The sequence below is a fragment of the Melospiza melodia genome, chromosome 27 (assembly GCF_035770615.1).
Source record: "Melospiza melodia melodia isolate bMelMel2 chromosome 27, bMelMel2.pri, whole genome shotgun sequence".
In the NCBI taxonomy this organism is placed as follows: domain Eukaryota; kingdom Metazoa; phylum Chordata; class Aves; order Passeriformes; family Passerellidae; genus Melospiza; species Melospiza melodia.
In genome coordinates this window covers 8893535-8914002 of record NC_086220.1, presented here as the reverse complement: position 1 = coordinate 8914002, position 20468 = coordinate 8893535, and the positions used below count along the sequence as shown (strand labels likewise).

The window sequence follows — 20468 nt, the reverse complement described above, 5'->3', positions numbered from 1 at the left end:
CTGAAGCCCATATGGAAATGGACCAAAACTTATAAAAGCGTGAAAACTCGTGACTTGGTGTCTATCTTGGGTGTAGCCACAGCCGGGCTCTAGTACGGCCCAAGGTGTATCAATTAAAGGTCTTTTAACAAATCCCTACTTTATTCTTTAACTCTGTCCAGCCTCTGTTCCAGAGAGCCTCTCCAGGCATCACCCTCAGCACCGGGCAGTGCCCGAGGCCCGGCCGGATGAGCCCGGAGCAGCCCGGGCCGGTGCCAGCTGTCCTTGTCCGTGGGACCGGCTGATCCCCAAATCCCTTCCCCATTCCACGTCCCCGTCCTGCCACAAGAGCCCGACCCTCCCTCCTCGCACCCCCTCAGCCCTCCCAGCCACATTTCCCCTTCCCATCCAAACCCTCCCCGCGCCGCCATCACTCCCTCCTCACCCGCGGTCGCCATGGCAACGCCGTTATACTTCCTGCTTTCCCGGAAGCCCCTCTGTTACCATGGATACCGGAACGTATTTCCGGCGCGCCGCCGCCATCCCGGAAGTGCCGCCCCCTGAGGCCTCAGCGTGGCCGCCATGGTGAGAGCGGGATGGCCGCGGGCTCGGGGCCGCGAGTTTCGGTGCCACCGAAGATTCACCGGCTCCGCACCCCCGGTCCGAGGCTCCTGGGCGCGGCGGGGCGGCTTGGCTTGGCTTGGCTTGGCTTGGCTTGGCTTGGCTTGGCTTGGCTTGGCTTGGCTTGGCCGACCCCCCGCGTCCCAGGAGCCTCGGACCAGGGGCCGCGCTCACCCCCCCCTATCCTCACCCTCATTAATTATTTAATCATTAATTACAGAAGCCCATCCTGCTGCAAGGCCATGAGCGCTCCATCACTCAGATCAAATACAACCGCGAGGGAGACCTGCTGTTCACCGTGGCCAAGGATCCCGTGAGTGCTCCCCACCCGCGCTAATTAACCGTCCATTAATTAGTCCTTAATTTTAATTAGTTTTTTCCCCCCTTCCTCGCAGATTGTCAATGTTTGGTATTCGGTGAACGGCGAGAGGTTGGGGACCTACAATGGGCACACGGGAGCTGTGTGGTGTGTGGATGCTGACTGTATCCTTTGATGCCCAAACCGGTTTTATTTCATATTTTAGTGGCTGAATCATCCCCGGTGCTTCCTCCCGGCTGCTTCTCATCTTCCTCTCCAAGAGCAGCATTTAAATTCTTCTGCTGCCTCTTCTTTTCCTTTTTTTTGGGTGTTTTCCCATTTGAAATAACATCCCAATGGATATCTGGGTTTGTTGTGCCTTTTGCTGCTTCTCTGGGTATTTGGGAAGGTTTTCCACAGGCAGCAGAGATAAAAGTGTGGAAAAACTGTTTAAATGTAAGAACCTGAACCTTTTCTTTTAAATTTCATGAGGGAATTATGGGATTTTGCCATGGGAACACTTGGGCTCTGTGTTGCCTTCCCTGGGGGAGGTTTTGCCCCCCCAAAAAAAATCCCTTTTTGGGTTCAGAACCGTTCTGTGAGTGCCCTGGCAGGGGAATTTGGGGCTGATTTTCCCTTAATGGAGGCCCAGGGGACACCAGGCACGTCCTGACCGGCTCTGCAGACAACAGCTGCCGCCTGTGGGACTGTGAGACAGGTGAGAGCACCCCAAATTCCCTCTGGGGACACTCCTGGGACAGTCTGGGACATCCCTGGGCCTGGGGGACACTGCTGGGACTCCTCCCCTCCCGTGGTAAAATCTGAGGCTGCCCCAAGCAAGGCTGGAAGTGACACCTCAGCACAGGGATGTAGAACTGAATCCACTCCTAAATTGCCTTCCAGAGCATTCCAGGGTTCTACTCCAGGCTGTTTTTAATGAGGGAATCCATTCCCAGCTCCCTGAAAATTCCTTTTCCCTTTTAAAATTTGAGGCTCCTCTGAGCGAGGCTGGAAGTGATACCTCAGCACAGGGTGTGGAACTGAACCCATTCCTAAATTTTCTTCCCACCTAAAACATTTCAGGATTCCATTCCATGTTATTTTTCATGAGGAAGACATTTCCCAGGTCCCTGAAAATTCCTCTTCTCTTCCACTGTTAAAATCTGAGGTTCCCCCAGCAAGGCTGGAAGTGACACCTCAGCACAGGGTGTGGAACTGAATCCACTCCTTAATTCCCACCCAGAGCATTCCAGGATTTTATTCCATGCTCTCCAGGCTGTTTTTAATGAGGGAATCACTTCCCAGAACTTTGAAAATTCCTCTTCCCCTCCCATGTTAAAATCTGAGGTTCCCCCAGCAAGGCTGGAAGTGACACCTCAGTGCAGGGGTGTGGAACTGAATCCACTCCTAAATTCACTTCCAGATTATTCCAGGATTCCATTCCATGTTCTCCCAAGATGTTTTTAATGAGGAAAACATTTCCCAGCTCCCTGAAAATTCCTCTTCCCCTGCTCTGTTAAAATCTGAGGTTCCCCTGAGTGAGCCTGGAATTGTCACAGAGCAGGGACCTGGAACGGAATCCATTCCTAAATTCACTTCCAAATCATTCCAGGATTTTATTCCATGCTCTCCCAGTTTGTTTTTAATGAGGGAATAATTTCCCAGCTCCCTGAAAATTCCTTTTCCCCATCTCTGTTAAAATCTAAGGTTCTCCTGAGTGAGGCTGGAACTGACACAGCACAGAGACCTGGAACTGAATCCATTCCTAAATTCCCACCCTGATCATTCCAAGCTCCAATCCAGGGTTCCATTCCATGTTCTCCCAAGGTGTTTTTAATGAGGAAATCCCTTCCCAGCTCCCTGAAAATTCCCCTTCCCCTCCCCTTTTTAAAATCTGGTGTTCCCCTGAGCGAGGCTGGAATTGTCACAGCACAGAGACCTGGAACTGAATCCACTCCTAAATTCCCACCCAGATCATTCCAGGTTCCATTCTATTCCAGCACCTTCTCCTAATGAGCATGGGTGTTTTGAAGGATGGAATCACTTCCCAGCTCCCTGAAAACTCATTTTCCCCATCTCTGTTAAAATCTGAGGCTCTCCTGAGTGAGGCTGGAATTGACACAGAGCAGGGATCTGTTACTGAATCCATCCCTAAATTCCCACCCAGAACATTTCAGGGTTCTATTCCATGATATTTTTAATGAGGAAAACATTTCCCAGCTCCCCTGAAAATCCCTCTTTCCCTGTTGAAATCTGAGGCTGCCCTGTGCAAGTCTGGAATTGGCACAGCACAGAGACCTGGAACTGAATCCATTCCTTAATTCCCACCTAGATCATTCCAGCTTCCATTCCAGCTTCCATTCCATGCTCTCCCAGGCTGTTTTTAATGATGAAACCCCTTTTTCCCCTGCTCTGCCCCCCAGGGAAGCAGCTGGCCCTGGTGAAGACCAGCTCAGCCGTGAGGACGTGTGGCTTCGACTTTGGAGGGAACATCATCATGTTCTCCACGGACAAGCAGATGGGCTACCAGTGCTTTGTGAGCTTCTTCGACCTCAGGGACCCCAGCCAGATTGGTGAGGGGCCAGGGGAGCCCCCTCTGGGGTCCCACTGGGGCTTTTGGGGTTAAATCTCATGGGCAGGGATTCCTTTCCCCAGCCCAAGTTGCTCGAACCTGGAATATTTTCAAGGATGGAGCAAGAGAAGCTTCCCTAAAAAAATCTCTTTTGTGGATGGTTTGGAGTGGTTGGGGGTGATCACATCAGCAAGGACACAATTCCTTCATCCCCTTCCTTATGGGATTTCAAAATGCTGCCCTGGAAATCTGAGCTCCATAAATAAAAATCCACCCTTGAAATCCTGGAAAATCCCAAATCCAGCTCAGCAGGGATTCCTTTCCCTAGCCCAAGTTGCTCTAACCTGGAACATTTCCAGGGATGGAGCAGAGGGGATGATTCCCTAAAAAATCTCTTTTCTGGATGATTTGGAGTGGTTGGAGGTGATCACATCAGCAAGGACACAATTCCTTCATCCCCTTCCTTATGGAATTTCAAAATGCTGCCCTAGAAATCTGAGCTCCATAAATAAAAATCCACCCTTGAAATCCTGGAAGATCCCAAATCCAGCTGAGCAGGGATTCCTTCCCCTAGCCCAAGTTGCTCTAACCTGACCTGGAATATTTTCAGGGGTGGAGCAGAGAAACTTCCCTAAGAAATCTCTTTGCTGGATGATTTGGAGTGGTTGTGGGGTGATCACATCAGCAAGGACACAATTCCTTCTCCTCCTTCCTTATGGGATTCTAAAATGCAGCCCCTGAGCCCCCTGGAAATCTGAGCTCCATAAATAAAAGCTACCAAGGAATCCACCTTGAAATGCTGGAAAATCCCAAATCCAAGCTGAGCATGGGACATAAAAGGATAAATCTTAATTTTATGGGGGATTATAAAGCTCCCTTTTACCTCAGGAGCATCAGGAACAGGGAAGAGCCAATTTGTGGGAATGCTGCAGCAGGGAGTTCATCCTGAATTCCTGCTCTTGAAAATTGAATTTCCCTAAAAAATCTCTTTGCTGAGAGTGCTTGGGGGTGATTTTTTTTTTCCCTAAAAAAATATCTTTGCTGGGAGGGGGGTGATCACATAAGCAAGGACACAATTCCTTCCCTCTTCGTTATGGGATTCCAAAATGCTGCCATGGAAATCTGAGCTCCACAAATAAAAATTCGCCTTGAAATGCTGGAAAATCCCAAATGCAGGCTGGGCAGAGGGCACAAAGGGCTCAGAGGTGGCTCTGGGTGCTGATTTCCCCTTTCCCTCCCCCAGAGAACAACGAGCCCTACATGAAGATTCCCTGCAGCGACTCCAAGATCACCAGCGCCGTGTGGGGCCCCCTTGGGGAGTTCATCATTGCTGGCCATGAGAACGGGGAGCTCAACCAGTTCAGTGCCAAGGTAGGGCCTGGGACAGCCTGGGCAGCATTCCTGGGGGGATCAGGGCTGGCATGTGGGATTGGGGGCTCCAAACAGCAGCTCCAGCAAGGATCGTTGAGATATGGGGGTGCTGTGAGCGAGGCTGGAGTTGGCACAGAGCAGGGTGTGGAACTGAATCTGTTCCTAAATTTCCTTCCAGCCCAGAGCATTCCAGGTTTTATTCCATGAGCTCTTCTGTTCCATGTTTATTTTAATGGGGGAATCACTTCCCAGCTCCCTGAAAATCCCTCTTCCCTTCTCTTGTTAAGATCTGGGGCTCCCCTGAGCAAAGCTGGAAGTGACACCTCAGCACAGGGACATGGAAATGAATCCATTCTTAAATTCCCTTCCTACCCAAAGCATTCCAGGATTCCATTCCATGTTCTTTTAAGTTGTTTTGAATGAGGGAATCGCTTCCCAGCTCCATGAAAATTCCCCTCCCCTGTTAAAATCTGAGGCTACTCCAGGTGAGGCTGGAAGTGATGCAGAGCAGGGACAAGGAACTGAATCCTTTCCTAAATTCCCTCCCAGTGCATTTCTGTTCTGGGGGTTCTGTTCCTCGTTCTCCCAGGATTTTATTCCATTATCTCCCAAATTATTTTTAATGAGGAAAACATTTCCCAGCTCCCTGAAAATTCCTCTTCCCCTCCCCTGTTAAAATCTGAGGCTCCCCCAAGCAAGTCTGGAAGTGACACCTCAGCACAGGGTGTGGAACTGAATCCACTCCTAAATTCCCTCCCAAAGCATTCCAGGGTTCTATTCCATGTTCTCCCAAGATGTTTTTAACGAGGGAATCACTTCCCAGCTCCCTGAAAATTCCTCTTCCCCTGCTCTGTTAAAATCTGAGGCTCCTCGGAGCGAGGCTGGAATTGACACAGAGCAGGGACCTGGAACGGAATCCATTCCTAAATTCCCACCCTGATCATTCCAGGTTCCATTCCAGGCTGTTTTTAATGAGGGAATCACTTCCAGGATTCCATTCCATGTTATTTGTGATGAGGGAATCCCTTCCCAGCTCCCTGAGAACTCCTTTTCCCCTCCTTTGTTAAAATTTGAGGCTGCCCCAAGCAAGTCTGGAAGTGACACCTCAGCACAGGGTGTGGAACTGAATCCATTCCTAAATTCCCTTCCCACCCAAAGCATTCCAGGATTTTATTCCATGATCTCCCAGGCTGTTTTTAGTGAGGAATCCCTTCCCACCTCCCTGAAAACTCTTTTTCCCTCCAGTCAGGGGAGCAGCTCTCCAATATCAAGGAGCACACCAAGCAAATCAACGACATCCAGACCTCCAGGGACATGACCATGTTCATCACTGCTTCCAAGGATAACACAGCCAAGGTGAGCTTTGCCTGCACTTTTCCTGCCAGGATCTCTCCTCAGAGGGGGGTTCTGCTCCTTGAGAATGTTCAGTGAGAAAGAAAATGAACAGCCAAGCATTGAAAGTGAAATATTTTGGTATTTCCGTAGAACATTTGCAGTTCAGATTCTGGAAGGTGGAAGATTTCCCTTTTTGGGGGAATATTTTTGGGATTTGAGCTTGGAGAGGGAACATCCATGCAGGTGAGGCCCAGCAGCTGGAGAAAATTAATTAATTTATCATTTTTCCCTCATAGCTCTTTGACTGCACCTCCCTGGAGCACCTGAAGACGTTCAGGACGGAGCGGCCGGTGAACTCTGCTGCCCTGTCCCCCATTTTTGACCATGTAAGGATGAGCTCCCTGAGGCTCTCACTGATCCTGGCACTCCTGCAGTGTGGCTGTTCCCAGTTCAGCCCAAAACCAACACTCTGGAATAAGGAATAAACCTGGGGAATTTTTGCTGGGTCAGGCCCTGGGAGCAAAGTTTGGTGTGCTCTGATGGAAAGTGCCAGGGAGGTGGGAATTCCTCAGGGGGTTGGAGGCTGCTGGTGGATTTGTGGGATTTGTGGGATTTTTGGGAAGTGCTGGAGGCTGTCACCACCTCTGGAGGTGTCCAGGGAACCTCTGGACCTGGCACTCACTGGTCTAAACTGGTTTTAAGGTGGGGATCAATGTTGGAGGTTTTTCCCAACCCCAAATCCCAGAGGGAAGCACTGAAGGGCTCTGTTTGTGATTTCTCTGGTTTCCTTCCCCTGCAGGTGGTGCTGGGAGGAGGGCAGGAGGCCATGGATGTGACCACAACCTCCACCAGGATTGGCAAATTCGAGGCCAGGTTGGTGCTGTTTTGTTGTTTTTGAGGATTCTGTGCTTTTGTCCCTCTTGGCTTTGTGACAATTTCCATCTTCCTCCTCCCAGGTTCTTCCACTTGGCTTTTGAGGAGGAGTTTGGCAGAGTCAAGGGGCACTTTGGGCCCATCAACAGCGTGGCCTTCCACCCTGATGGGAAGAGGTGAGAGCCTTGCAGTGTCCCCAGTCCCACTTTTGAACTGGGATATGACCAGACTCAGGGTGGGAGTGGAACCAGGCCCTGAATTCTCCCATTCTGAGCCAGCCCAGGGAGTCACCCACACCCTGCCCCACACTTGGGCCACATTCCTGAATTTTTTTTCCACTTTGTGATTCCTGTATCAGTTTCAGGAGTGGATGGGGAGGCCAAACTTCCCATTTTTGCTGCCAGCAGCGTTCCTGACTCTGCCATTCCTGACTGACTCTGCCATTCCTGACTCTGCCATTCCTCCCTGCAGCTACAGCTCAGTGTCCCCAGTGCACCCAGTTCCACTTCTGAACTGGGATATGAGCAGACTGAGGTGATTTCTGTGCTGGGAGTGGAACCAGCCCCTGAATTCTCCCATTCCCAGCCCAGGGAGTCACTCACACCCTGCCCCACATCCCTGATATTTTTTCCCACTTTGTGATTCCTGTATCAGTTTCAAGAGTGGATGGGGAGGCCAAACTTCCTATTTTTGCTGTCGGCAGCATTCCTGAGTTTCTCATCCCTGGTTTTCCCTTTCCTCCTGCAGTTACAGCAGTGGGGGTGAGGATGGCTACGTCCGCATCCACTACTTCGACCCCCAGTACTTCGAGTTCGAGTTTGAAGCCTGAAGGAGGAATTTCCTTCTCTTCTCCTCTTCTTTTCCCTTCTCCAAGCCCTTGCCCAGGGCTCCAGGAAGGGCCTGAAGTTGTTTTTGGCAGCGATTTTGGAGGTTTGGGAGGTTGGGGAAGTGGGAACTCTCCAGTGGTTTTTACTGGGACAAGAGTGAGGGGAACTGGAGTTGGCTGCCTGCCCTGGTGGGCATATTTATAAACCAGGGGGAGGGGAAAAAAAGAGGAAATAAATAGAAATCTTTTCTAAACACAAAGAAAAGCACCTCTGTGGGTTTTTTTTTTAGGTTGATTTTTCCCTATCTGGATCAAAATTAACCCAAGGACTTTGTTTTGCCAGCTCTGTTGTCATTTGTTCCACACCCATGGAGCAGTGCTGCTCCTCCTGGGACCTCTGCCCATCCATGAACTCCTTCCCAGGGAGGCTCCACAGCCTCAGCCCTGCCCTCAAGTGTGAAAAAGCTGCAAATTCAGCAGCCAGGAATTGTTTTGCACACGCCTGGCCCCACTGCTCTGTCTGCTGGGCTGACCCTGAGCCAGCTCCTCTCATGGAACAAACATTGCAGATATTTCCTTTTCCTGCCCTGGGAGCTCCTGTGCAGATCCTCACCCTCACACCCTCCTGGCTCTTTTATTTTTTCCTCTTTCCTTCCTCAAAACTGGGCTCAAGGGCAGAATTCCCAGACTGGCTCTGGGCCCAGAGCTGCTGGCACGACAGAAGCTGCAGCCTTGGGCATTTTAGAGGGGGAGGATATTGGTTTTGTGTGTCCTGTTGGGGTGTTTTTGTGATCTTTTTGGGATTTTTGGTGTGATTGTTGGGTTTTTTGGTGTGATCTTTTGGGGTTTTTTGGTGTGATTTTTTGGTGTGATCTTTTGGGGTTTTTTTGGTGTGATGTTTTGGGGTTTTATTGATGTGATCTGCTGGGGGGGTTTTGGTGTGATCTGTTGGGGGTTTTTTTTGGTGGGATCTGCTGGGGTTTTTGGTATGATTGTTGGGTTTTTTTGGTGTGATCTGCTGGGGTTTTTCTGTATGATTTGTTGGGTTTTTTTTCTGTGTGATCTGCTGCCCTTCATCTCCAGAACCATTCACGGGCCCTACTGCAATCCCAGTGAGAAGGAGCAGCTTCCTTATGGAAGAGCAGGACACAGGCCAAGGCTGGGAGAGAAATTTACTGAAACAAGCTCAGGGTGGGCAGCTGAAGGCTGGGACAGCTCTGCCCACGGGGTCTGTGTCCTGCACAGCCCTTCCATGGCACCATCCAGTGTCACCTTGTCCCCAGTTTCCCATTTTCTGTCTCAGCTGGGGGCTCAGGGAGGGTCTGGCTCTGCCTTTTTTCATGCACCAACCTCTGGATCTGCCCCCAGGCCTCCTCCAGGTGCTGGGAGGGACGGATCCAGCGCAGGAAAAAACCTGGGAGGGAGAAAGGGCTGAGGGTGAGCTGCGCCCTGTCAGAGAGGGAAAAACACAAAAGGAAGAAACTGGCAGGGAGAAAGGGCTGGGAGTGAGCTCAGCTCTGTTAGAGAGGGAAAAACACAGAACTGAGGGACAAAACCTGGGAGAGAGAAAGAGCTGGAGGTGAGCTGAGCCCTATCAGAGAGGGGAAAATAGCACCAAAGGAAAAAACCTGGCAGGGAGAAAGAGCTGAGGGTGAGCTCAAGCCCTGTCAGAGAGGGAAAGGCAGAACAACTGAGGGTGGGTTTTGGGAGGATCCCGCTCACCCTGCCACAGCTGGATGCTCTGAGGCTCCACAGAGGGCCAGATCACCAAGGGGTTGTGTGAGTAGAGAGGGTTCAGGTACTTGTGCTTCTCCTCGGGCTGCTCCAGCCATGCCCACAGCGAGTGCGTGCTTTCCTTCACCTTACACAGGCTCCTGTGGGGGCACAGGCGGGGACACATCGCAGTCCCCAGCGGGGTTTGGTGTCCCCTGAGCCGTGACAGGAGGGGTTTGTCCCCACACCCACCTCTCCCTCTCGTTATTGCACAGGAAGGTGCCGTAGGCCGAGGCGTAGGCGTTGTCAAAGAGGGTGAGCAGCAGCTGCTCCCCGAATTCCAGCGACAGGGGGAACTGCCGGCTCAGCTGCCACACGCAGTCGAGGAAGAGGAGGAAAACCGGAGCCTCCTGCTTGCCCCGGGCGTGGGAGGAGGCGGAGCGGGCGCAGCGCAGCTGGAAGGGGTGCCCGGCCTGTGGGACCGCCATGGTGACCCGTGGTGAGGCACCCGGCCTGTGGGACCCCCAGACTGAGGCACCCGGCCTGTGGGAACGCCATGGTGACCCATGGTGAGGCACCCAGCCTGTGGGACCCCCAGACTGAGGCACCCGACCTGTGGGACCGCCATGGTGACCCATGGTAAGGCACCCGGCCTGTGGGACCCCCAGACTGAGGCACCCGGCCTGTGGGACCGCCATGGTGACCCATGGTGAGGCACCCGGCCTGTGGGACCGCCATGGTGACCCAGAGTGAGGCACCCGGCCTGTGGGACCGCCATGGTGACCCATGGTGAGGCACCCAGCCTGTGGGACCGCCATGGTGACCCATGGTGAGGCACCCAGCCTGTGGGACCCCCATGGTGAGGCACCCAGCCTGTGGGACCGCCATGGTGACCCATGGTGAGGCACCCAGCCTGTGGGACCACCATGGTGAGGCACCGGGCCTGTGGGACCCTCATGGTGACTCCGAGTGAGGCACCCAGCCAGGCTGGGACCACCGCGGTGACCCAGGGTGAGGCACCCGGCCTGTGGAACCACCATGGTGACCCGTGGTGAGGCACCCGGCCTGAGGGACCCCCAGAGTGAGGCACCCGGCCTGTGGGACTGCCATGGTGACCCCGAGTGAGGCACCCAGCCTGTGGGACCCCTATGGTGACCCATGGTGAGGCACCTAGCCAGGTTGGGACCCCCACCTGGAGCAGACCCCATGGATCTGACCAGAGCTCCATGGAGGATTGAGATTTAACAGTAGGAGCTGCTGAGTCAGGGTGAGACAGCGAAATAAGCTCCTGTCTCTGACCCCTTGGCCTTATCTTTGTAACCACACAGGCCACTATCCCTAACCCTTACTATTTTATAAGTTTGGATCCCCCTATACCCTATAAAAAGGGGCTGTTTTAGCCCTTTTGGTAGAAGAAGAGCTCTGGAGCCCTTCACAGACCGCCCAATAAACCATTGGTGTGGAACACCAGGACCATCCTTCTCCTCTCTCCTCCTTCTCCTCTCTCGCGTCTGCTGCAGCCTCAGTCAAAGGAACCCACCCAGCAAGCAAGCAAAGACCTGAGATCCTAAGAGAGATGATGATCACCAAAGAGCTGAGATCCTGGGAGAGCTGAGAATCACTAAAGAGCTGAAATCACCGAGCTTGCTCAGGGTAGGCCTGCGGCGGCTGTGAGGGCACTCTGTCTCCCTGAGGGACTGAGCTCCCGGACCTGCATTGCTCGATAGTCAGGCCAAGATCGAGGCGTTGTTGTACCCACCCTGCTCAGAAATGCCTCACCTGGATCCATTCCCGCTCCAGCAGCCCCTGGAAGCCCTGCAGGGTGCGGCAGGCGGGGTCCAGGATGAGCTGGGCCAGCGCTGTCACCAGCAGCGTGGTGTCTGTCCCCTCAGCGCCGTGCACCAGCACCGTGCAGCCCTCCCTGCGGGCCAGCCGGGGTTTGGGTGTCACATTGGGGACTCAGAAAGGGACAAGGCGGGCGAGGTGCTGCCCCCTCACCTGTCCAGGCACTGGGCAGCCAGGCAGGCCGTGCTCAGGGCGGCCTTGACGTGGCTGAGCCAGCGGCTGCTGTCCAGGCGGCACAGCCAGCGCTCCATGGTCACAGTGGGGTCAGCGCACAGCTCCGCCAGCCTGGAGAAACTGTCCTGCAGCACACGGCCCCTGGGGACACGGGGGACACTGTCACACACGGGGGACACTGTCACACAGGGGGGACACTGTCACACAGGGGACACTGCACAGCTCCGCCAGCCTGGAGAAACTGTCCTGCAGCACACGGCCCCTGGGGACACGGGGGAAACTGTCACACATGGGAGACACTGTCACACACAGGGATCACTGTCACACACAGGGGACACTGTCACACACAGGGGACACTGTCACACACGGGGGACACTGCACAGCTCCACCAGCCTGCAGAAACTATCCTGCAATGGGCAGCCCCTGGGAGACACGGGGGACATGGTGGCACTGTCACACAGGGGACAGTGTGCCAGGATGAAGGAGGAATTGAGAATCTAACCCCGTGTTCTCAGAAGGCTGATTTATTATTGTATTGTATTGCAGAATTTATATTTTATAGTATATATTTATAGTATATTTTATTTTACAGTATATTTTATATTACATTATATTTTGCATTACATTACATTTTTATTTCATATTTATTTTACATGTTATATTTTATTTTATATTTTGTATCATAGTTTGTTATATTTTACGTTATATATTATATTAGGTATTACATTATGTTCCATATTATGTATTATATTTTGTATTATAGATTATAATGCATTATGTATTATTTTATTATGTAATATCGTATTATACAATATTATAATACAATAATATTTATATTTTATATCTATATTATATAGAGATATTTTATATTCCTGTTATATAGCTAGAAGATAGTTATATATTTATAAAATATAGTTATATTATATTATATTATATTTTATTATATTATATTTATTATATTATATTTATTATATTATATTTTATTATATTATATTTATTATATTATATTTATTATATTATATATTGTATATTATATGAATGCTATACTAAACTATCCTAAAGAATAGAGAGAGGATACTTACAGAAGGCTTATCAAGAATGACAACGCAAGCTGGTGACTCCTCACATCCTCCACACATCTGGCCGTGATTTGCCATTAATTTAAAACCATCCCCAAGCCGGCTAAACCATCCCAAAGCAGCACACCAGGAGAAGGGAATTTCCCCGAATTTGGCAGCGCCGCCCTCACCTGTCCAGGGCGCGGTGCAGCCGCCTCCAGCCGGGGTAGGCGGATTTGTGCTCGGTGCCGCCGCCGCTGATCCGCGCCTGCTTGGCCGCCTGCGCCGAGCGCGTGTCCAGCACAAAACCGAGCCCGGCCCCGGCCAGGATCGCCCCCAGCAGCTGCTCGTCCTCACGGCTGCGCCGCCGGTTCGGGCCCGTCAGCGGCTGGCTGCTGCGGAGCAGGGCCTGGGCACGGGGGAGAGAGGGAGCCAGGGTGGCCTCAGAGAGCCTGGAGGGGGACCAGGAGGGCTGGAGAGGGATTTGGGGTAAGGGAGTGGGAGATGGCGCAGCTGGGAATGTCCAGGCTGGAGGAGAGAGGGCTCCAAAGTGACCTCAGAGAGCCAGAAGGGGCTCCAGGAGAGCTGGAGAGGGATTTGGGATAACAGATTGGGGAATGGCCCAGCTGGGAATGTCCAGCCTGGAGAGCAGAAGGCTCCAGGGTAACCTTAGAGAGCCTGAAGGGGCTCCAGGAGAGTTGGAGTGGGATTTGGGATAAGGGACTGGGGGATGGCACAGCTGGCAATGTCCAGCCTGGAGAGGAGAAGGCTCCAGGGTAACCTTAGAGAGCCTAAAGGAGTTCCAGAGGGCTGGAGAGGGATTTGGGATAAGGGCGTGGGAGATGGCGCAGATGGGAATGTCCACCTCGACAGGAGAGGGCTGCAGGAGAGCTGGAGAGGGATTTGGGATAAGGGATTGGGGGACAGGACACAGGGAATGTCCAGCCTGGAGGAGAGGGGGTGTCCGGGTGGCCTCAGAGAGCCTGAAGGGGCTCCAGGAGAGTTGGAGAGGGATTTGGGATAACAGATTGGGGAATGGCCCAGCTGGGAATGTCCAGCCTGGAGAGGAGAAGGCTCCAGGGTAACCTTAGAGAGCCTGAAGGGGCTCCAGGAGAGCTGGGGTGGGATTTGGGATAAGGGATTGAGGGACAGGACACAGGGAATGTCCACCTGGAGGAGAGAGGGCTCCAGGAGAGCTGGAGAGGGATTGGGAGACGGGACAGCTGGGAATGTCCACCTGGAGAGGAGAAGGCTCCAGGGTAACCTTAGAGCGCCTAAAGGGGCTCCAGGAGAGCTGGAGAGGGATTTGGGGTAAGGGATTGCACATCTGGGAATATCCAGGCTGGAGGAGAGAGGGCTCCAGGGTGACCTTAGAGAGCCTGAAGGGGCTCCAGGATGGCTGGAGAGGGATTTGGGACAAAGGATTGAGGGACAGGACACAGGGAATGGCAGAGGGCAGGGCTGGATGGGATCTTGGGAAGGAATTCTTTCCTGGGAGGGGCTGGAATGGCTTTCCCAGAGCAGCTGAGGCTGCCCCCGGATCCCTGGCAGTGCCCAAGGCCAGGCTGGCACACCCTGGGACAGCAGAGGTGTCCCTGCCATGGCATGGCTGGCACTGGATGAGCTTTAAATCCCTTCCCACCCAATTCTGGAGCCTTCTGCCGACGGAATCCCCCTTCCGAGAGGCCGGGGGGCGGGCAGAGGGGCAGCCCGGACTCACGGTGCCGTTTTTGGGGTGGAAGTAGCTGAGGACGGGGAAGCGCCCGCCCTGGCGGAACCGCGCCGCCCTGGCCACGGTGTCATCGGGCACGGCCGCGGGCACCACCACGGCGGGCGGGTACGAGGGGCAGGCGCTGAAATCGCCGTTCACGGTGCTCAGCCGCCACCGGCTCGTCTGGGGGAGAGGCGACAGCAGCGACATCAGCCACAGAGCCAGCAGGGCCCGGGGAAGGCGGCGGGTCCGCCCGGGCGGGCTCACCTGCGATGCCACCCGCTGGAAGTGGCACTCGGGGACCCGCAGGTGCCAGCCCTGCTGGAGCTGCAGGCTCGGCGGGCGGTAGAAGAACGGGTACAGCATCATCACCGAGTCCACCGAGGAGAGAGCCTGCTCGGGGACACCGGGGCTGCTCGGGGACACCGGGGCTGGCGCTGTCCCCGCGTGCCCAGCCGTGTGCCAGCGCGGTGTTTACCCAGTTAATGCCGAACCCAGAGCAAACACAGCAGCGCTTTCCGCACCCTTTCGAGGCCGGCAGCGCTTTTCCAACCCTTCCTTGCCCGGCTGGGTCTCACCTCGATGGAGCTGGCGATGTTCAGACACTGCTCCATGCCCGGGATCTCCAGCTGCAGCACCTGCAGGTCCTTGCAGCGCAGCGTGATGGTGCCCGAGGAGCCGCAGACCCTGCGGGAGGGGTCAGGGCTGGCTTGGGGACAGCCAGGGATGGCTTGGGGACAGCCAGGGATGGTTTGGGGACAGTCTGAGCTAGTCTGGGGACAGCCAGGGCTGGTTTGGGGATGGTCAGGGCTGGCCTGGGGACAGTCAGGACTGGTTTGGGGACAGTCAGAGCTGGTTTGGGGACAGTCAGGGATGGCTTGGGGACAGTCAGGACCGGTTTGGGAACAGTCAGAGCTGGTTTGGGGACAGTCAGGGCTGGTTTGGGGACATTCAGAGCTGGTTTGGGGACAGTCAGGACTGGTTTGGGGACGGCCAGGGCTGGCTTGGGGATGGTCAGGGCTGGTCTGGGGACGGCCAGGGCTGGTTTGGGGATGGTCAGAGCTGGCTTGGGGACAGTCAGAGCTGGTTTGGGGACAGTCAGGGATGGTTTGGGGACAGCCAGGGCTGGCTTGGGGATGGTCAGGGCTGGTTTGGGGACATTCAGAGCTGGTTTGGGGACATTCAGGGCTGGTTTGGGGACATTCAGGGCTGGTTTGGGGACATTCAGAGCTGGTTTGGGGACAGCCAGGACTGGCTTGGGGATGGTCAGGGCTGGCCTGGGGACAGCCAGGACTGGCTTGGGGACATTCAGAGCTGGCTTAGGGACATTCAGGGCTGGTTCGGGGACAGCAAGGGCTGGTTCGGGGACAGCCAGGGCTGGCTTGGGGACAGTCAGAGCTGGCTTGGGGACAGTCAGAGCCGGCTTGGGGACAGCCAGCGTTGGTTCAGGAACAGCCAGGGCTGGTTCGGGGACAGCCAGGGCTGGCTTGGGGACACACAGCGGCAGCACCGAGCCGTCCGAGGGCCGTGCTGGATTTGTGACCCTCATCTGCCACCGCAGCCGGGACAGAGCGAGGTGACAAAGCCGAAAAAGCCAAACCTGGTGTCCCGCAGGGAGCCGCCACTCCGAGGGGGTTGGTACCAGCCTAAATTCTGCACTCTGAGGAGGAGGAGGAGGAGGAGGAGGAGGAGGAGGAGGAGGAGGAGGAGGAGGAGGAGGCAATGCCCGCTCTGCCTCCCCCGGGAGGAAGAGGAAGGACGCGATGCCCGGGTGCAGCGCGGTGCCCAAAGGGACAGGGGGTGGCACGGTGACAAGGACAGGGACAGCCTTGGGGACGTGCCCACCTTTTCTCCACGGCGTCCACGTTGCGGATGAGCAGCCAGAGCTCCAGCTCGCCGCGGGGGCAGGACGAGAGCAGCAGGTGGTGGCTGGTGATGCACAGCGTGCCCCGCGCCGCGGGCAGCCCCTGTCGCGACAGCAGCACGTCCTCCACTGTCGCCGTCTTGATCAGCTCCGAGAACTCCATGGGCGCCGCCTGGGCCCGGCCGGGGAGGGAGGAAAGGGAAAAAAAATTAAAAAAAAGAAAAAAAAGAAAAAAAAAAAAGGGGAAATCCTGCGGCTCTGGGCCCGCCTGGAAACCCCTGCCCTGCGCGACACGCGGCGCGCTGTCCCCTCTCCGTGGTGGCATTGTCACCTCCAGAGCGGCAGTGCCATATGGCGCTGGGGAAACTGAGGCACGGCGGGCTGTGCTGGGGGGGGATTTTGGGGGGGATTTTTGGGATCGCAGGGAGCGGCTCCCGCTCCTTCCCCGCCCCGCTGGGCTGGACCCCGTTACTGACCCCGACACCACCCGGCTGGCAGGGTCCCCACGGGCTCTGCTGTCCCCAAAGCCACCCCCGGGGCTGGGGACAGGGCAGGAGAGGAGGAGGAGGAGGAGGAGGAGGAGGGTGGGTGGATTGGCGGCGGTGCTGCTGCCCCGGGCACCCCTCTGCTTACCTGCTCGGGCTGGGTGGCAGGTGGGGACCGGGGGGTGACAAACAGGGACAAACCGGGACCTGGGGACACAAGCCGGGACAAGCAGGGACTTCGGGGGACAAGCAGGGAGGGACCTGGGGGGGACAAGCCAGGACCTGGGGGGACAATCAAGGTGCGAGCAGGGGACCTCAGAGCGCCAACAGGGACCTGCCGGCCATAAGGAGAGGTTTTTTTGGGGCGCAGCCGGGAATTTTAGAGGATTTGGGGGGACAAGGAAGAGCTCAGGGTGCAGGGAGGGGATTGGGGGTGCAAGGAGGGACCCCGGGGTGGCAGCGGGGGAGCTCGGGGTGCTCGGGCGGGGTTTGGGGGCGCGGAGGGGCAGTTGGGGCGCTCGGGCTGGAACGGGGGGTGGCGATGTCCCCGCACGGCCCGGCCCGGCCCGGCCCGGCTGGCGGATGTCGGGTTTAAGGTGGCGCGGGCAGGAGGGAGGCGGCGATGCCCGGGGTGGGTTTGTTGCTGGGTTTGTTGCTGGGTTTGGGGTCCCTGCGTGCGGTGCCACAGCGAGGGGACACAGGGGGTGGCGTGGGAGGGGACACGCGTGGGGACAACGGGAATGGGGAGCAGAGCGGGGGGACCGCAAGGAGGATTTTGGGGATACTCTGGGGGGCTTGGAGGGGATGAGGGCGGGCAGGTGAGACCCCCGAGCCACCCGCGCTGTCCCTGGAGCCCTGCGGGCACGGGGAGGTGACACGGGACAGACCCGGACGCGGCTCCACCTTAAGGACCCGTCCGGGAGCGGGACCCCGGCTGCCCCCCCGGGCACCCCCCCCGGTTCTTTTTTTCCTTCCTCGGGTTTTTTTTTGGGCCCCCCCCAAGACGCGGGGAGGGGCGGCTGGGACCGGGGATAAATCATTAAATCATTAAATCATCATTAAATCATCATTAAATCATTGCCGCTCCTCAGCGCCCGGTGACGGCTCCGTCCGGGAACGGGGAGGCTCCTCCCGGGCGGAGACAATGATGTTAGAAAAGAAAAAAAAGAAAAGGAAAAAAAAAATAATAAAGCAAAGTTAAAAACAAAAAAAAAAAAACCAAAAAAAAAAAACCAAAAAAAAAAAAAAAACTAACAAAAAGAAAAACAACGCGAGAAGCCAAAAATACTCCTCCAGATAAGGAAATTCATAAGGAAATTCCTGCCCCTCGGATTTGACCTCGAGGAGCGGATAAATAGCCGGGAACCGGGAGCAGCTGGGGCAGGGAGTGGGGCAGGGCGGGGGCTTCATCCACCCGTGGGCGCAGGAATCAGCGCGGTTTTGGGCTCGGGGCTCTGTTTTGTCCCACCATGGCTCTGAGCCAGCTGAAATTCAAGGAGCTGGGCGAGGAGGAGCCCACCTGGGAGCAGGAGAACCTGGAGAGCCTCAAGGCGCTGGCGGCCAAGCTGAAGCTGCAGACGCGCCGACCCTCGTACCTGGAGTGGGAGGCGCGGGTGAGGGGGCAGCGCTGGGGCACCCCCGGGGGCACCCCCGGGCCGGGGCAGAGCCCCCCGCACCCCCGGCAGCGGCAGCCGGGGGGCGTTTGTGGCTTTGCCACCCTGGAGGCGGCTCTGGAGTGGCTCAGGACGGAGCTGGTGAGTGGCACAGGGACAGGGAGCGGTGGGGACACCGCGGGGTGAGGGACTCTGGGTTCCTCTGCCAGCCTTGCTGGGTGGGCACGGATTGGATTTTGTGGCTCTGGGGTGCCACAGCTCCATCCCTGACCCCTCGTGGCACCGGCTTTGCCGCCGTGGAGGTGGCTCTGGAGTGGCACGGGGACAGGGAGTGGTGGGGACACCGGGCCCGAGTGCCCGACCCCACTTGGGCACGGCTGGGCTGGGGGGTCTGGGCATCTCTGCCAACCCTGCTGGGTGTGCGGGGATTGGATTTTCCCGAGGGTTTTGCGGCTCTGGGGTGCCACAGCTCTGCCCCTGACCCCTCATGGCACCGGCTTTGCCACCGCGGAGGTGGTCCTGGAGTGGCCCAGGACGGAGCTGGTGAGTGGCACAGGGAAAAACGGGGACACTGGGCACGACAGGGTGAGGGGGTCTGGGCATCTCTGCCAACCCTGCTGGGTGTGCGGGGATTGGATTTTCCCGAGGGTTTTGTGGCTCTGGGGTGCCACAGCTCTGCCAGGGTGGTGGCCTTGTGGCGGTCACCCCCTTGTCACCCCCTCCCGCCGCTCTGGGGGTGGCACAAAGGGCACGATCTCAGCCGTGCCCGTGCCCAGCCTGGCACCGCGGGCGCATCGCGGGGTTTGTGCCCTGGCCGAGCGCCATCCCCGCTGCCCGGGCACCGATCCCGCTGCTCCACGGCCGTTCCCTGTCCCCCCAGCGGGAGATGCAGGCCCTGGACCAGCGGCTGGCGCAGCAGCTGATGCGGCTGCGGGCGCGGCTGCACCGGCTCAAGGTGGAGCAGGCCTGCCACCGGCACAAGGAGATGCTGGACGACGCCACCTTCGGCCTCGAGGGCTGCGAGGAAGACTCGGATCTGCTGTGCACCATCCCGCCCAGGGCCGCCTTCCTGCTCTCCACGCCGCTCAAGCACATCGGGGTCACCCGCATGAACATCAACTCCCGCCGCTTCTCGCTGTGCTGAGCCCGGGCCACCCACGGGCTTTGGGCACCGAGGGACTCGGGCAGGACGCGCTGCCCACAGGGGGTGGCACGGGGGCGTCACCATCCCCATGGGCGTGGGAGACGATCCCTGTGAGGCACCAGAGTGTCACCATCCCCATGGGTGTCACCATCTCCAGGGCATCGGGGATGTCACCATCCGCCCTGGGGTAGGGGAATCTCATCATCCTTGTGGGGCACAGGAGTGTCACCATCCCCATGGGTGTCACCATTGCCCCCAGGGTATGGCAATGTCACCATCCCCACGGGTGTCACCACTGCCCCCAGGGTATGGCAATGTCACCATCCCCACGGGTGTCACCACTGCCCCCAGGGTATGGCAATGTCACCATCCCCATGGGTGTCACCATTGCCCCCAGGGTATGGCAATGTCACCATCCCCACGGGTGTCACCACTGCCCCCAGGGTATGGCAATGTCACCATCCCCATGGGTGTCACCATTGCCCCCAGGGTATGGCAATGTCACCATCCCCACGGGTGTCACCATCCCCAAGGCATGGGAATGTCATCATTGCCCCATGGGCACGGCAATGTCACCATCCCCACTGGCACCAGAATGTCACCATCTCCATGGGTGTCACCATCTCCATAGGCACGGGAATGTCACCATCGCCTCCAGGGCGTGGCAATGTCACCATCCCCACTGGCATGGTAATGTCACTATCCCCACGGGCACAGGAATGTCACCATCCCCACGGGTGTCACCATCACCATGGGCACAGCAATGTCACCATCACTCAGGGGCATGGGAATGTCACCATCTCCCCTGCAACACGGGAATGTCACCATCCCCATGGATGTCACCATTCCCCCATGGGCATGGCACTGTCACCATCCCCATGGGTGTCACCATCCTCAGGGCATTGGGGATGTCACCATCCCCTCATGGGCACAGGAGTGTCACCATCCCTGAGGGGCACGGGAATATCACCCTCGCCTCTAGGGCA

At 56.4% G+C, this 20468-nt stretch overlaps 3 protein-coding genes across 4 annotated transcripts; 2 read left to right on the top strand and 1 right to left on the bottom strand.

Moving 5' to 3' along the window:
- Positions 1-453: 453 nt before the first annotated feature.
- On the top strand, positions 454-8140 carry EIF3I (eukaryotic translation initiation factor 3 subunit I). Of its 2 annotated transcripts, none has more exons than XM_063177304.1 (11): positions 454-564; positions 821-913; positions 996-1083; positions 1551-1616; positions 3322-3471; positions 4714-4841; positions 6087-6197; positions 6473-6562; positions 6976-7049; positions 7133-7225; positions 7797-8140. In XM_063177304.1, the coding sequence occupies exons 1-11, from the start codon at positions 562-564 to the stop codon at positions 7876-7878; spliced, it is 978 nt and encodes a 325-aa protein (XP_063033374.1). In that variant the 5' UTR covers positions 454-561; the 3' UTR covers positions 7879-8140. The 2 variants fall into 2 exon arrangements, with proteins under 2 accessions (XP_063033374.1, XP_063033373.1); XM_063177303.1 differs by having other exon boundaries at positions 517-639.
- An 893-nt stretch (positions 8141-9033) lies between these two features.
- On the bottom strand, positions 9034-17210 carry LOC134429903 (myotubularin-related protein 9-like). Its single transcript, XM_063177310.1, has 11 exons — positions 16874-17210; positions 16222-16412; positions 14955-15063; positions 14644-14769; positions 14386-14559; positions 12857-13074; positions 11587-11748; positions 11368-11509; positions 9841-10061; positions 9598-9749; positions 9034-9289 (listed from the first exon to the last, which is right to left on the bottom strand). The coding sequence occupies exons 2-11, from the start codon at positions 16401-16403 to the stop codon at positions 9144-9146; spliced, it is 1632 nt and encodes a 543-aa protein (XP_063033380.1). The 5' UTR covers positions 16404-16412; positions 16874-17210; the 3' UTR covers positions 9034-9143.
- Positions 17211-18136: 926 nt separating this feature from the next.
- FAM167B (family with sequence similarity 167 member B) lies at positions 18137-19771 on the top strand. Its single transcript, XM_063177309.1, has 2 exons — positions 18137-18479; positions 19219-19771. The coding sequence occupies exons 1-2, from the start codon at positions 18195-18197 to the stop codon at positions 19480-19482; spliced, it is 549 nt and encodes a 182-aa protein (XP_063033379.1). The 5' UTR covers positions 18137-18194; the 3' UTR covers positions 19483-19771.
- The last annotated feature ends 697 nt before the right edge of the window (positions 19772-20468 follow it).

Bases quoted from the DNA above. Each gene is read 5' to 3' on its own strand.
- EIF3I (XM_063177303.1), top strand. From the start codon at position 562: ATGGTGAGAGCGGGATGGCCGCGGGCTCGGGGCCGCGAGTTTCGGTGC. The intron at 3,472-4,713 runs GTGAGGGGCCAG...TCCCTCCCCCAG, and splicing joins CAGGGACCCCAGCCAGATTG to AGAACAACGAGCCCTACATG. The intron at 4,842-6,086 runs GTAGGGCCTGGG...TTTTCCCTCCAG, and splicing joins TCAACCAGTTCAGTGCCAAG to TCAGGGGAGCAGCTCTCCAA.
- LOC134429903 (XM_063177310.1), bottom strand. From the start codon at position 16,403: ATGGAGTTCTCGGAGCTGATCAAGACGGCGACAGTGGAGGACGTGCTG. The intron at 15,064-16,221 runs GTGGGCACGTCC...CCCCTCCCGCAG, and splicing joins GTGGACGCCGTGGAGAAAAG to GGTCTGCGGCTCCTCGGGCA. The intron at 14,560-14,643 runs GTGAGCCCGCCC...CCTCTCCCCCAG, and splicing joins TCCAGCGGGTGGCATCGCAG to ACGAGCCGGTGGCGGCTGAG.
- FAM167B (XM_063177309.1), top strand. From the start codon at position 18,195: ATGGCTCTGAGCCAGCTGAAATTCAAGGAGCTGGGCGAGGAGGAGCCC. The intron at 18,480-19,218 runs GTGAGTGGCACA...CTGTCCCCCCAG, and splicing joins AGTGGCTCAGGACGGAGCTG to CGGGAGATGCAGGCCCTGGA.